Source organism: Carassius gibelio, chromosome A8 (genome assembly GCF_023724105.1).
Source record: "Carassius gibelio isolate Cgi1373 ecotype wild population from Czech Republic chromosome A8, carGib1.2-hapl.c, whole genome shotgun sequence".
NCBI lineage: Eukaryota > Metazoa > Chordata > Actinopteri > Cypriniformes > Cyprinidae > Carassius > Carassius gibelio.
In genome coordinates this window covers 27,654,222-27,669,758 of record NC_068378.1, presented here as the reverse complement: position 1 = coordinate 27,669,758, position 15,537 = coordinate 27,654,222, and the positions used below count along the sequence as shown (strand labels likewise).

At 34.7% G+C, this 15,537-nt stretch overlaps 1 protein-coding gene across 2 annotated transcripts in view; it reads left to right on the top strand.

The window, feature by feature from the left end:
- Positions 1-15,537, top strand: part of LOC128019104 (phosphatidylinositol 4-kinase alpha) — a 152,436-nt gene that overhangs the window by 34,094 nt on the left and 102,805 nt on the right. For both annotated transcript variants that reach the window (XM_052605110.1, XM_052605109.1), the window contains exons 30-53: positions 1,481-1,573; positions 2,266-2,422; positions 2,499-2,626; positions 2,697-2,855; positions 3,039-3,190; positions 4,193-4,300; positions 4,374-4,501; positions 5,467-5,625; positions 6,135-6,214; positions 6,295-6,494; positions 6,995-7,085; positions 8,416-8,583; positions 8,670-8,723; positions 8,909-9,029; positions 9,893-10,022; positions 10,105-10,175; positions 10,257-10,329; positions 10,416-10,486; positions 11,246-11,346; positions 12,004-12,108; positions 13,637-13,762; positions 14,436-14,556; positions 14,627-14,786; positions 14,866-14,955. In XM_052605110.1, the coding sequence (XP_052461070.1) occupies positions 1,481-1,573; positions 2,266-2,422; positions 2,499-2,626; positions 2,697-2,855; positions 3,039-3,190; positions 4,193-4,300; positions 4,374-4,501; positions 5,467-5,625; positions 6,135-6,214; positions 6,295-6,494; positions 6,995-7,085; positions 8,416-8,583; positions 8,670-8,723; positions 8,909-9,029; positions 9,893-10,022; positions 10,105-10,175; positions 10,257-10,329; positions 10,416-10,486; positions 11,246-11,346; positions 12,004-12,108; positions 13,637-13,762; positions 14,436-14,556; positions 14,627-14,786; positions 14,866-14,955 (2,846 nt within the window). The remainder of the gene's footprint in view (positions 1-1,480; positions 1,574-2,265; positions 2,423-2,498; positions 2,627-2,696; positions 2,856-3,038; positions 3,191-4,192; positions 4,301-4,373; positions 4,502-5,466; positions 5,626-6,134; positions 6,215-6,294; positions 6,495-6,994; positions 7,086-8,415; positions 8,584-8,669; positions 8,724-8,908; positions 9,030-9,892; positions 10,023-10,104; positions 10,176-10,256; positions 10,330-10,415; positions 10,487-11,245; positions 11,347-12,003; positions 12,109-13,636; positions 13,763-14,435; positions 14,557-14,626; positions 14,787-14,865; positions 14,956-15,537) is intronic.

The following is a 15,537-nucleotide window of genomic DNA, read 5'->3' as shown; positions in this document are numbered from 1 at the left end:
ACACACACACACACACACACACACACACGCACACGCGCGTCCTGATGCTAACCAGTGCTGTACTCTTACGCTAGATGGTTACTGAGATGGTAACTGAGGTTTTTGGCCAGATTAAGGTAAGACTGTAGCGAGTCTTTAGCAGATCGGAAAATCAATCGTTTTATAAGAAGTCTTTAATAAAACTACTGATTTATTCCACATGCTCAATCAAATCCACTAGATTCGAAACATCTTGAACTGCTTTAATCTGAATGTGCACTTTAAATTGCTTTTATTAATGCATTTGTGCATGCATTATTTTTTTTGACAATTAACCATACACTTATAAATGTAAAAAAAAAAAATTATCTTATGGTGTAAAAAATAATATATTTGAATATTAATATGCATTTATTTGAACATGCATTTATGCAGTTATGCAATTATATATATATATATATATATATATATATTATGACATTGTTGACAATTGAGCGTACTTTTACAAATTTCTCAATGTTAAAACGTTTTATTAGTTTACATGCATTTATTCATTGCATTTATATATGCACTGACATTATTTTTAAAAAATAAAGCACAATTCTAAAAAAGTAAAAAGTACATTTGCATTTATACAATTATGCAGTTATTATGAATTTAAATATTTGTTTTTATTTCATTGTCAAGCCAGTTTTCTGTAGCTCTTTTCCTAATGCACATCGTTTCAAAACAACTTTGAAATGAATGTTTGAAGTAATAATGTAATAATGCATGCATTAATTTCTGAAGTGAATTTTCTTGTTATATTTACTATACCTGCTACATTTCAGTATAACCAGGTATACTGTATGAGGTACTGTATCCCACAATGCACTGCACATTTAAGGACCACGTTAAGGTCATTAACAGAAAGGTCATTAATTGGAAACAGTGTGTGTTATGAAGAGTGTTGCACAAATGATGATTTAGCTTCAAACTAACCAGGAATATCAGACGTGATCCCAGCTAACACATAGTGATAGTGATTATCCCTGCAATCATGCATTATAAATATTCATTTGCACTGTTGTTCATAATATCAATTTGGCTCTTGCTTGTCCTTGTAATTTTTGGGCCTTTTAAATGTTGTTTTTGTGCATGCCTTGTGTTCTGATGTTATTTTGCAATATTTTGTCATTCACTTTATTTGTTCCATCTCTGCTAACCGCTGGCTGCTAACTCATCTGTGTGTGTGTTGTGATTGGCTGGCGGCGGGTTGGGTGGGCGTGGCCTGTCGTGTGCTCCGCCCCCTTGCCCCAGGCAGCTTTTCCTCAGGTTGGTGGTGTTACTGTTGTCCTCGCTTCTTACACTGACTCCATCTGTAACTCATTCATTCAGTCATTTATAAAGCAGTTATAATAACAGTAGAGCGGTCAGCTCATAAGAGTATATCTTTATAGATGAACGGATTTACTCTAGTCAGAAATGTTTTTAGTCGGATGTTTTAACTGGTCATTCCCAGGTTACCCAGCTGACCGAGCGGCCCACCTGTGTGAAGAAGGACTACTCCAACTTCATGGCGTCGCTCAACCTGCGGAATCGCTACACCGGAGAGGTAACGCGCTCAAAAGTGTGTTTATGAGTCAATCTCACCAGTCCTGACAACAACGTGAACTTTTTAAGTTTTATTTGTTTTTATTTATGCATTTTATTTATGTGCTTCTACTTATTTTATGCACTTATTTCGGCATTTATGCATTATTTGTGCATTTGTTGAGTTTATCCATAAATTCATGCATTTATTCATGCATGTATCCATTAACTTATTTATGCATTTTCAGTTCAATTCAATTATGCGTCATTAATTAATGCATTCATGCATTTTTACATTTATTTATGCACTATTTGTGCATTTATGGACTTCTTTGTGTTTATTTATTTATGCATATATTTATACATGTATTCAATTATCTGTGCATATATGAATTTTCATGCATTTATTTATGCATATTGATTATCATATAGGCATTTATGTTTTTTTTTAATGCATGCATTCATTTAGACATTTGTGCAGTTATTTATGCATATTTGTAGATGTATGCATTTATCCATTAATTTAGATAAGTATGCACTATTTATGCATATTTGTTTACATTTATGCATTTATTCATGCACTTTTTGTTGATGCATTTAAGAAATGTATAGATGCATTGTGAAATAATTTATGCACACTTTTATTCCAAATTCTCTTAAAGTTATTGAAAGATTTGTTTGTGTCTGTAATGTATTTATCGATTGTATGTTAAGGTTGCTGGGATGCTGCAGTTTGCAAAAGTGACACACAGTGAGTCGAACCTCAGCAAGCTGATGGTTTCTCAGATGGGTGACGCTCTGGACGCCAAAGACCCGGACGCGTTCACGCAGAACATGTTCAAGATGACCGCGCTGCTCATCAGCACTAAAGGTAGCACGCAGGTGGTCGTGTGGGCCGTTTGGGATGCAGATCATGTTTGAGTGACACACAGACGTCTCTGTCTCAGATTGGGATCTTCAGCTGCTGCATCATCTCTGCTGGTCTCCTCTGAAGATGTTCACGGAGCAGGGCATGGAGACGGCCATCGCCTGCTGGGAGTGGCTGCTCGCTGCCCGCAATGGGATCGAAGTCCAGGTGAGTCTCTGAAAGCAGCATTATAAGAGTGTTCAGGATTATATAGCGCTCATGGGAAGTGTGTGTGCAGTTCATGCGTGAGATGGCGGGCGCCTGGCAGATGACCGTCGAGCTGAAGATGGGCTTGTTCTCAGAGACGGAGTTGGAGGCCGATCCTTTAGCTGCTTCAGAAGAGAGTCAACCTCTGCCTCGTCCACCAAACGTCACGCCACATTCGCTCTGGATCGAGGTCTGTAAACACACACTGCCGTACTGTAGATGGTATGTAACACAGCTGTGGTCAGACGTTTACATAACCCTTGCTGAATCTCCAAAAATTTTTTTTTTATAAAAATTGCATTTAGTTTTTTATGCAATACACTACACTACATTCACTTCTTCATCAGTGAATTTATACTGTGTGTGTGTTTAGTTTCTAGTGCAGAGGTTTGAGATCGCCAAGTACTGCAGTGCAGACCAGGTGGAGATCTTCACCAGTGTCCTGCAGAGGGCGCTGTCTCTGAGCGTCGGTGGACCCAAGAGCTGCCTGAACCGACACGTCGCTGCGATAGGACCCCGATTCAGGTGACGCTTCAGACACCTCCAGCACCACTTACACACACAACCATATTGTGTTTTAGTGTACTGTACATGTAGTATTTAACAGGTTCATCAATCTCCCTGTATAAAGATAATAAGATTTTAGTTACTTTTTAAAGAAGTCTCTTCTGTTCATCAAGGCTGCATTTATTGGATCAAAATGACAGTAAAAAAAACTAATACTGTAAAATATGATTACTGTAAAAAAAAAGTGTTTAATATACTTTTTAATATAATTTATTAAAGCTGTATTTTCAGCATCATTCCTCCAGTCTTCAGTGTCACGTGATCTTCAGAAATCAGAATAATATGATGATTTATTATGCTTTTTTTGGAGCCTGTGATACATTTTTTTTTTCAGGATTATTTGATGAATAAAAAGTTAAAAAGAACAACATTTATTTAGAATAGAAATCTTTTGTAACAATTGAAGTCTTTACTGTCACTTTTGATACATTTTACGTATCCTTGCTGAATAAAAGTATTAAATTCTTTCAAAAAAGGAAGGAAAAACTTTACGGATCCCACACTTTGGACAATTTTGAATTTGAATTTGAATTTCACAATATTACAGTGTTTTTTTAATCTGTATTTTTAATAAGTGTTCTGATGTGTGAGGAAACAGACAAACATTTACATTTAAGCATTTAGCAGCAGCTCACAAATGAGGACAAGTTAAGAACTGCTTTTCAGGGAACTTACTGCTTTTTATGCATTCAGAAATCAAGACTTCACATTGCTTGTCTTCACATGGAAAAACAAAGCAGATTAAATGTAATATACATCTCACTTTAATGATTTTGAGGTGCATTTTTGTTTATTTTGGTGGAATTTTTACTGCAAGCTGTTTATTTACAACCATGTCATATAGTGAAATAATAATACTGATGAAACTGTCAGTACAAACATATCAATGCAAAAGTTATTTAGTATTTGATATTTAGTTCATATCATGTGTGTGTGTGTGTGTGTGTGTGTGTGTGTTAGGCTGCTGACTCTCAGTCTCACTCTTCTTCATGCTGATGTGGTCACTAACGCCACCATCCGTAACGTCCTGAGAGAGAAGATCTACTCGACTGCCTTCGATTACTTCAGGTGTGGACATCAACACAAAACAGATTTGGTTTCTCAGGCAGAATGAATGTAATTTGTGTTCGTGTGTGTTCAGTGTGGCTCCACGGTTCCCCACGCAGCCGGAGAAACGTCTGCGTGAAGACATCAGCATCATGATCAAGTTTTACGCCTGTCTGCTGTCGGATAAGAAATATCTCACGGCCACTCAACTCGTGCCACCAGGTGAACACATCTCCGTTTGTTTAGTTTGGACATGAAGCAGCTGCAGCAGTTTTATTCTTACACGGTCTTATTCTGAGACATTTTACTTCCGCAAATGAATTGATACGATTCTTAGAATATGTGCATGTTGTTTACTCATTTGACAGGACTAGTTATGGTAAAAAGCAATTAAAAGGAAGAAATGGAGGCCAGGAGCTAAAAGTTACACTTTTTTTCTTATGCATCCAATTACATTTTAATCTAAAATATTGCTAAAGAAAACTTCATCATGGTGTTATTTATTTACTACCCAAAAACTAAAAATAAATAAGTGTTTTTTGAAGTTGGCATTACAATTATGGTAAAGAGCTGCTTTTTATTTTTACAAACCTTTATTTAATCAAAATATTGAATTAATGTGACTTAATATACAAATATATTTAAATAAATAATACATACAAAAAAATATGAATTTATATAATGAGAAATTAAAATAATATAATTAATAATTTACTTATTGCAATTTATTAATTTATTTTACATTAATAAAATATAATAATTTTATTAAATTCATAGTGTAAATATTTTCAATTCATTATTTAATTACTTGTGAATAGAATAAATTATGGAAGTATGTTTTACAAGATGATAATGTTTACACTGAATCAAACATGATGTTTTTAATTGTTACTTGGAGTTTCTTTGAAACAATTTTCTCTCTGAAATTGCTGGTAAATTTCATAAATAGTTTCAAAGTAGTTCAGTTCCTCCCGGTTCTGCCTCCTACATGAACAGTGTTTGAACAGCTTATGTATGTATGCGATGATACTGTTGATGCTGCTAATGATGCCGATGATGCTGATGCTGATGATGCTTCTGTTGATGCTGATGATGTTGATTCTGATGATGTTGATGATGCTGAAGATGATGCTGAAGATGTTGATTCTTATGATGATGCTGCTGATGGTGTTGTTGTGTGCTCTCAGATCCTCAGGACGTGTCGGTACACAGTCTGTCTGTGATGGCGGTGATGGACTCCAGGAGCAGTCTGGACGCAGCGGTGGGCTCCAGACAGCAGGCCACACAGGGCTGGATCAACACATACCCACTGTCCAGCGGCGTCTCCACGCTCTCCAAGAAATCAGGTCCACACACACACACACACACACACACACACATACACACACACACAGACACAGACACAGACACACACACACACAGACACACACACACACACACACACACACACACACACACACACACACACACAATCACAGTTGCACTTCTTTTTTGTATGTTTTTGTCAACACTAACTACTGCTGCGTCATCTTTTCTCGTTGTCTTCATACTACACATAATACACTAGCAGTTATTTCATGTTTTTGGACACATCTGCTCATTCTGTATTGTTATATTGATGCAAACACTTTTATTTAAGCTGTTCTTCAAGTTGCATATTAGTCTATAGTTCTTTTATATAATACAGATCGTTTCAGTGCTTCACAATAATAAACATGAAGTAGTGTCATTATACAGATCAATTCAGTTCAAATTCTGTTAAACTTTGATTGTCATCAACAAACTTCATGCTGTAATTATGGCAAAGCTGCATGTTTCTTTGCTCAATTGTTTTCTTCATTCGTGTCTCTTGTAGGTCTGTTAAAGAAGACGAACAGAGGAACACAACTGCATAAATACTTCATGAAGCGCAGAACGCTGCTGCTGGCTCTGCTGGTGAGATCGTAGCCATCAGTTTTCAGATTTTGATAAAAGACTGGCGTTAGTATATGATTACACGGTTTGTGTGTTGTTAGGCCAGTGAGGTGGAGCGTCTGACCACGTGGTACAATCCTCTGGGCAGCCAGGAGCTGCAGATCTCAGCCGAACAGTCTGTAGAGACCAGCATCACCAACTGGAGATCCAAGTACATCAGCCTGACCGAGAAACAGTGGAAGGACAACGTTAATCTGGCGTGGAGCATCTCGCCGTACCTCGCTCTACAGCTGCCGGCCAGGTCTTTACCACACTACACTACTCTCACAGAGGCTTTCATTCTACAAGGATGCATCAAACGAAGACATGCATAATGTCAGAAAAGATTACTGCTGTTCTTATTCATCTGTGAATCCTGAAAAAACGAAAATTAATTGTTTTCTTGAGCAGTGAATCGGTATATAATTCTGATCTCTGAAGATCATGTGACACTGAAGACTGGAGGAATGATGCTGAAAATACAGCGGAGCATCACAGAAATAAATTACACTTTAACACAGATTCACATCGAGAACAGATATTTTGAATTGTAAAAATATTTCACAATTTTACAGATTTTACTGTATTTTTTGCAGACGAGACTCAGAAGAGAGTGTGTGTTTTTTCAGCTCATGTATTTGCTGTGAATGAATGAAGCGCACACATGACACTATTAGTTTTGGTCTGTGTTAGAGCTTCTTCAGATGTTTATAAAGTGTTTCCACTCTTCCTACACGATATATATTTATATATATATTACAGGTTCAAGAACACTGAAGCCATTTTCTCAGAAGTGACCCGTCTGGTTCGGCTGGATCCGGGAGCCGTCAGTGACGTTCCTGAAGCTGTGAAGGTCAACGTCCACAACACAACACAACACAGTCGTGACATCTATTATTTTAGTCTAATTATTTTAGTTTAAGTTCTTTTAAAAGTGTATTTGAATTATTTATTTGTTTATTTAATTTTTATTATACATTATTTATTTTATCCTATGAAATAAATAAACAATTTACATTTATTAATTTAGCAGATGCTTTATCCAAAGCGACTTACAGATGAGGACAGTGAAAGCAATCAAAAACAACAATGATATATGTGCTACAAGTCTCAGTTAAATTCATATTTAAAACAATTAAAATTAAATTAATTAAATGTGATTTAAAAATAAGATTCAAACTAAAATAAATTGTGATCAAATAAATAAATGTAATTATTTTGTTTAACATAACTTTTTTCAAATTTTATATTAATCTAAATGTATTGTTTTATTCATCACATTTTGTATTTATTTTAGTCTGATTTATGCATTTCAAGTTCTGTTAAAAATGTATTTTAAAGATTTGTTTATTTAATATATTGATTTTATTTATTTATACCTATTTAATTAATTTTAGCCTATTAAATAAATGAAACCATTTAACCAATTAAATGAATTTGATTCAAATAAATAGGTTCAAATGTAAGTAAATAATTACAATAAAATAAATAAAAATGTGATTTACTTTTTTTTTTTTTACAACTTTATTTTTATATTATATTAACTTATTGTTATATTAATCACATTTTATATTTTAGGCAAATGTTTTATTCATTTTAAGTTCTTTTTAAAATGTATTTCTTTGCTTATTTAATATATAGATTTTTACCTATTAAATAAATTAACCATTTAACCAATTAAATTAATTGATTAAAATAAATAAAATATGATTTAAAATTAGGTTTAAATGTAAGTAAATAATTACAATAAAATAATAAATTTAATAATACATTTTTAACTTTTTTATTTTTTATTTTATATCAATCTAAATGTATTGTCATATCACATTTTATATTTTAGGCAAATTTTTTATTCATTTAAAATTTTTTCTTTTAAAATGTATTTCTTTGCTTATTTAATATATAGATTTTACCTATTAAAGAAATTAACCATTTAACCAATTAAATAAATTAAAATGTAATAAAAAAAAAATAGATTCAAATTTAAATAAATATTTGCAATAATAAAAATATGATTGACTTAAAAAAAAATTAATCTAAATATATTTTTATCAATCACATTTATTTATTTATTTTTAGTCTAATTATTCATTAATTTCAAGTACTTTAAAAATGTATTTTAATGATTTATTTCATATAAATATAATAATTGCATCACTTCCTGTGAACGTGTCCCGCTGCAGTTTTTAGTGACGTGGCACACGATCGACGCTGATTCTCCGGAGTTGAGTCACATCTTGTGTTGGGCTCCGGCCGATCCTCCCACAGGACTCTCGTATTTCTCCAGCATGTATCCACCGCATCCGCTGACCGCACAGTACGCCGTCAAAGTCCTGCGCTCCTTCCCTCCGGTATGATGTGTTGTCATACGTCTTTATCCCAGGTCAGTTTGAGTGCTTTTATTAATGCACATTTCTCTCTCTCATATTATCAACAGGATGCTATTCTGTTTTACATCCCGCAAATTGTTCAGGCCCTCCGTTATGACAAGGTATAGTGTGTGTGTGTGTGTGTGTGTGTGTGTGTGTCACAGACAGATTTGCATGTCCAGAGTGAGATTTTAAAAAAGTTGCATGCATCATTTGTATGATTCACGTGTTGTACGCTGGTCGTGTTGTGCACATCTTGGTTTTCTGTGCTCTGAGAGGAGAGTGCAGTAATGATGCTGCTGTGTAGATGGGGTACGTGAGAGAATACATCCTGTGGGCGGCACAGAAGTCTCAGCTTCTGGCACATCAGTTCATCTGGAACATGAAGACCAACATCTACACCGATGAAGAGGGACACCAGAAAGACCGTAAATAAAGCTCCAAGAATGATAACTATATTAGCATGAACGCAAACTAGCAATAACATTCTGGTTATTCTAAGTCCGTACAGTTTTGTCGTCTGCTACTTTAAGAAACCAAGCTTTTTTTGTGTCGTAGATCTTATTGTGAACTATTCTTATTTATAATATAAATATTATATCTATATTTTTTTTTAATTCTTCGATACTTTTTTTTTCTCCTGAACTCCACCCCTTTTTATTAATATAAATGTTCATATAATAAATACATGTTTTCATTTAACATTTTATTTTTTATTTTTATATTTTGTTTGATTTTACATTTTTGGTAAAACGTTGTATTTTTATAGAATTATTATAATTATATGTATTTTTTTTTATATTTTTGGTTTCATTTTAATTTTTTATATATATATATATATATATATATATGTGTGTATATGTGTGTTTCATTATTGGTTAGTTTTTATATTTTTTTTTCTTATTTTGAGTGTGTGTGTGTGTGTGTAGTTTTTATTATATTTCGGTTTCATTTACATTTTTTGTTTGTTTTAGTAAAAAAAAAAAAAAAAAATCTGTATGTAGTTTTTATTCATTTTGAGTTCAGTTTCAATTACTTTAGATCACATTAAATTAAAATGTCTGAATTATTTATTTCTTTTTTTTTAATTGGATGCAAGTCGGCATTTCATCGTGACTTCAAAGTTAGGTGAACTCTGATTGGCTGTCAGTGTTGATCTCGTTCTGAAAGTTAGATGTTCTGTTGTTATTGATAATTAGTTATTAATACCTTGCTTTATTACTGCTCTTGATGTGAACACCTTTTAACACCCAGTGCTCTTGAGTCACACATTAATTTGTTCTGTTTCTAGCTGATATCGGGGATCTTCTGGAGCAGCTGGTTGAAGAGATCATCGGTTCTCTCTCAGGTCCAGCTAAAGACTTCTACCAGCGCGAGTTTGACTTCTTCAACAAGATCACCAATGTCTCAGCCATCCTCAAGTACTGGAATCATCTCTGACATCTTTCTGCTCCTGTTTCAGTCTGGTGTTCGAAGCTGAAGTCTCCTCTTCTGGTCTTTCAGGCCGATTCCTAAAGGTGACGAGCGGAAGAGAGCGTGTCTGCGAGCCCTGGCCGATATCAAAGTGCAGCCAGGTCTGAATATCTCCTCCTCATCATCTGATAGATGTCTCAAGCTCTCGTAATGACTCGACTGACTGTTGTTCTGCTGCTCAGGCTGTTATCTGCCCAGTAACCCTGAAGCTATCGTCCTGGACATTGACTATAAATCAGGACTGCCGATGCAGAGGTACGATGAGCGCTGAACACGTCACACACACGTGTGTTAGATGCACAAGAAAACCCGTGTGTTTCTGTGTGTTTTTTCCCTCTCAGTGCTGCCAAAGCGCCGTATCTGGCCAAATTCAAGGTGAAACGCTGTGGAGTGAGTGAACTGGAGAAAGAGGGTAACACAGACTCATTCTGTCTTTCCTGAAGAACACAGAAAACCCACATATAGACAGATTGATAGTGATATTCAATATCAGGGAAGCTTGTTTGCACAGAGAGAGAGAAAAAAAAGAAATTTCATCTTGCAATTCTTTATTTTCTCATAATTTTGAGATCTAATCTCAGAAATTGCATTTTTTTTTTGTTACCAACATGGAATAGAAAAAAAAAATTGCAACTTTTATTATTATTATTATTTATTTTTTGGTGAGTTTATATCTCACTATTCAGACTCCTCAGAATAATTTATATCTCGTGATTCAAAATCAAAGAAATGTAAAAAAAAAAATTTAAATTAAATAGTGAGATTTTACATTTTTTGGTGGAAACAACCATAAAAAAAACAGATAAATAAATGAAAGAACAAATTGAACAATTTTCACAGTTTTTAGTATGCTAACAGATGACGGAAGGAAAAGACCCTGCGCAAATAAGTGGCAGAAATTAAGCTTTAATTAAAAAAAACTAATGTAAAATATAATAAAAAGATTTTAAAAACTTGAATGCATGACGTGCATAAAAACGCACATACAGAAAAATATTGCATAATGAAAATGTAAAAATAAAATGCAATTAAAATGAAAGATTTTTCCATCTTTAAATGGCATGACATTTAAAAAGTGCACGAAAAATAGTAATTTTGGAAATGTGTGAAGATGAAAGTCTAATGGGTTCTGGTGCGTTTCAAGCTTGTCAAAGCTGGTGTGTGTTTGTAGGTTTGCTGTGTCGCTCAGACTCGCTGGATGAAGCTGGAGAACACACACAGAAGATCTGCTGGCAGGCGGCCATCTTTAAAGTCGGAGACGACTGCAGACAGGTTTCATTTCGCCGTCCCTTATTTACATATCAAATTATGTTTTGACTATGAAATCTGATTGGATGAACCAGTGTCTCAAAGCTGTTGTAAATAGCTGATATATACTCACACCTGTTAGCTACTAATGCACAGGATGAATCGCATACAGAAGTGGAATAGTTTATAGAAAACATGAACTAAAAAATGCATTGTATTTTAATATTTTAAAGCCCATCAATCGCAATAAATTGCATCCAAAATAAAACTTTTTGTTAACATTAGTGTGTGTTGTGTATATTTATTATGCATTTATAAATACATGTATTTACAAAGTGTGTGTGTATGTATGAATGTATGTATGTATATATATATATATATATATATATATATATGTATGTAAATATATTTAGTATATAAACGTAACATATTTTTCTTAAATATATATATATATATATATATATATAATGCATGTGTGTGTATTTATATACACATAATAAATATATAATATACACACTAATGTTATTTTGGATGCGATTTATCATGATTATTCATCTGACTGCACTGAAACATATAAATTCATATTTATATGGAAATGTTTGATGAAGTGCTTTAGACGTTTTTCTTCCTCTCTTTTATTTAATTTATTTTTTGTCTTTTCTTCTGACTTTCTCTCTCCAGGATATGTTGGCGTTGCAGATCATCGGTCTGTTTAAGAACATCTTCCAGCTGGTGGGACTCGATCTGTTCGTTTTTCCATATAGAGTGGTCGCTACAGCACCGGGGGTGAGTTTTTTTTTTCTTCTTTTTTATTATTATTATTTTATTTATTGAATGAAATCTTTAATGTGTAAATTGTTTTTATTTAAAAAATGTATTTTGTTGTATTTTTATTTTTGAGTTTCACTGGATTGGCACCCCACTAATTTTCATTTGTGATCATTTAGCATTGATTTTAGGCAGGTTTAGGTTTGATATCGGTAATGATGGTTTCATCTTTGTCCTGGTCTGATTTAATCTTTCATCTTTCATCTTGGGAGTTCGGAGCATGAATCATTTGAATCAGTTTGGGAGTTCCAAGCGGGTTAGCGAATCATTTGAGTCCGTTTGGGGATCGCGAATCATTTGAATCAGTTCGGGAGTTCAGAGAGATCGCGAATCATTGAGTCAATTCGGGAATCGGGAGTTCGTAGCGGGTTCGCGAATCATTTGAGTCAGTTCGGGAGTTCAAAGCGGGTTAGCGAATCATTTGAGTCAGTTCGGGAGTTCTGAGCGGGATCGCGAATCATTTGAGTCCGTTTGGGGATCGCGAATCATTTGAGTCAGTTCGGGAGTTCAAAGTGGGATCGCGAATCATTTGAGTCCGTTTGGGGATCGCGAATCATTTGAATCATTTTGGGAGATCGGAGCGGGATCGCGAATCATTTGAGTCAGTTCTGGAGTTCAAAGCGGGATCGCGAATCATTTGAGTCCGTTTGGGAATCGCGAATCATTTGAATCAGTTCGGGAGTTCAAAGCGGTTTCGCGAATCATTTGAGTCAGTTTGGGCTTCGCGAAGCTGTATATGGACAGGCATTTTTAACTAATTTAGTAGCTAGTTCTAATTACGTTTTCCACACGTGTTTAGGTGTGATGTGAACTCATATTTTTTGTTTTAATGATGTGCCTTTTAACAGTATCAAGTATATTCAAAAACTAAACAAATCGTGCCTAAAAAGTGCACGCATCTAGGCTAATGTAATGTTACATGATGAAGTCATACTAGTGCGTGTGTGCATTTTGAGTGTGTTCTTTCACTGCATTATTCGGTGTATTGAAATACATTTATGATTGCATATGAATGAGCACAAAATTCAAGATATGAATGAATGAATAAAAGCCTAAAGAATCTTTGTGCCAAAAGGGTTCTTTCTTGTCATTAATAGAACCTTTTTAGCATAAAACCTGTCTATTTGCAGCGCAGCAAAAAACCCTCATCTCATTATTCATGTTGACTGTGTAACTGGCCATTTTTCTGTGTCTAAACTTACACGACTGATGAAATAAGACATCCTAACAGTGCGAGTTTATTGATTGTAAATCTCACTGAAGCAGACTGAGCGTTACCTGAATGGACAAACACACTCATCTCACTGCCTGTATTGCATAATAATTCCCTTTATAATATTTGTTTATGTCTGTGTGCTGTTCTCGGTCTGATTTTGAATCTATGAGAGTGAATCTGAGAGAAATGAATCCAGCAGGTGTGATGCTAGCAGCTTTGTGTCTGGATGTTGTTGGTTATTAATGTGATGTTCCTGTGTTTGTGTGACAGTGTGGCGTCATCGAGTGCATCCCAGACTGTAAGTCCAGAGATCAGCTGGGACGACAGACGGATTTCGGGATGTACGATTATTTCCGTAACCAGTATGGAGACGAATCCACTCTGGCCTTCCAGAAAGTGAGAAAAGCCAGGGGACAGTCACGACTTAAAATGATTTAAGATCATACAATACATTATTTAAAATCATTTAAAACCACTACAAATCAATATTTCCTACTTATATTTTTGTGACTTTAATATTTTTTAATTTTCCTTAATTTATTAATTCATTCAGTCATTCATTCAGACCAAATTATGACTTATAATAAGAAAAAAAATCACACAATACACATCAAAATAAGCTACTAATCAATATAAAAACTGCTCATTAATATATATATATTTATATATATAATTTTTTTTAATTTATTATTTTTTTTAATTTAGTATTTTAATTAATTATTTTATTATTTATATAATAATTATTATTTTTAATGATCAAGGATTGCAACAGTTTTGGAAAACTGATCTTTTAAAATTATTATTATTTTTTAACTCTTTCAGGTTTTCCCATATATTTAGAAAAAAAGGTTTTAAAACAAAAGCCAGAGTTAGGGGCATTTGCATTAATGCATTTTACATTTAAATAAATGCATTTAGCAGACATTTTCATCCCTAGTGAAACCAGCTGTGAACAATGAGGCTCTTGAAACATTGAGGAACACTGCTTTTCTGATTGTTTTCCCCCCTCTCTCTCTCTCTCTCTCTCTCTCTCTCTCTCTCTCTCTCTCTCTCTCTCTCTCTCTCTCAGGCGAGGTATAACTTCATCCGTAGCATGGCCGCGTACAGTCTGCTGCTCTTCCTGCTGCAGATCAAGGACAGACACAATGGGAACATCATGCTGGACAGACAGGGCCACCTCATCCACATCGGTGAGACATCTAACAATGAACGTCTGTTCTGTGTTATCATGTGTGTTTCTTATGTGTGCCTGTGTTTCAGATTTCGGCTTCATGTTCGAGAGTTCTCCGGGTGGTAATCTGGGCTGGGAGCCGGACATCAAACTGACTGATGAGATGGTGATGATCATGGGCGGGAAGATGGAGGCCACGCCATTCAAGTGGTTCATGGAGATGTGTGTGCGCGGATACCTGGCCGTCAGGTGAGATGTTTGTGTGAGTGTAAGTGTGTGTGTGTTTGATAGAAACTGAGAGACTGTATGAATCTCTCTTACACCGCAGGCCATATATGGATGCTGTGGTTGCCTTGGTAACGCTGATGCTGGATACAGGATTGCCCTGCTTCCGCGGTCAGACCATCAAACTGCTCAAGTGAGTTCAAAACAACTAACAGTGGAGCAGAAAGGAAATTAGATTTGTTTTATTCATATTGGAAACTAAATTTCATTTATATTGAAAAACATTTTTAAGCAATGGGATCAAACTATGGAATTGAATGCAATTGGAATTGAAGTAATAAACACAAATCAGTATTCATGTAAAAATATTTATTTTGTTATGAACAGGGAAAATGAATAATTTTGTTAAAATGTATTTTATATTTGAGTTTGACATGAATTTAGCCTTTATTATTATTTTGATATGGCCTTAAATGATAGATATTAGTGCTGGGCAACGATTAAACACATTATTTTTCTGTTATTAATCACAAATAATTGCATTGTCACATACCGTCTGCCCTAAAAACATCCATATTCAGACCACTACTCAAGAAACCCACCCTTGAACCTCAAACCCTTGCTAATTACAGGCCCATATCCAACCTGCCATTTCTCTCTAAGATTCTGGAGAAAGTAGTTGCCAGCCACCTTCAGGACCACCTCAAATGCAATAACATTTTGAAAAGTTTCAGTCCGGCTTCTGTTCCGCCCACAACAGCCTTAGTGAGAGTCA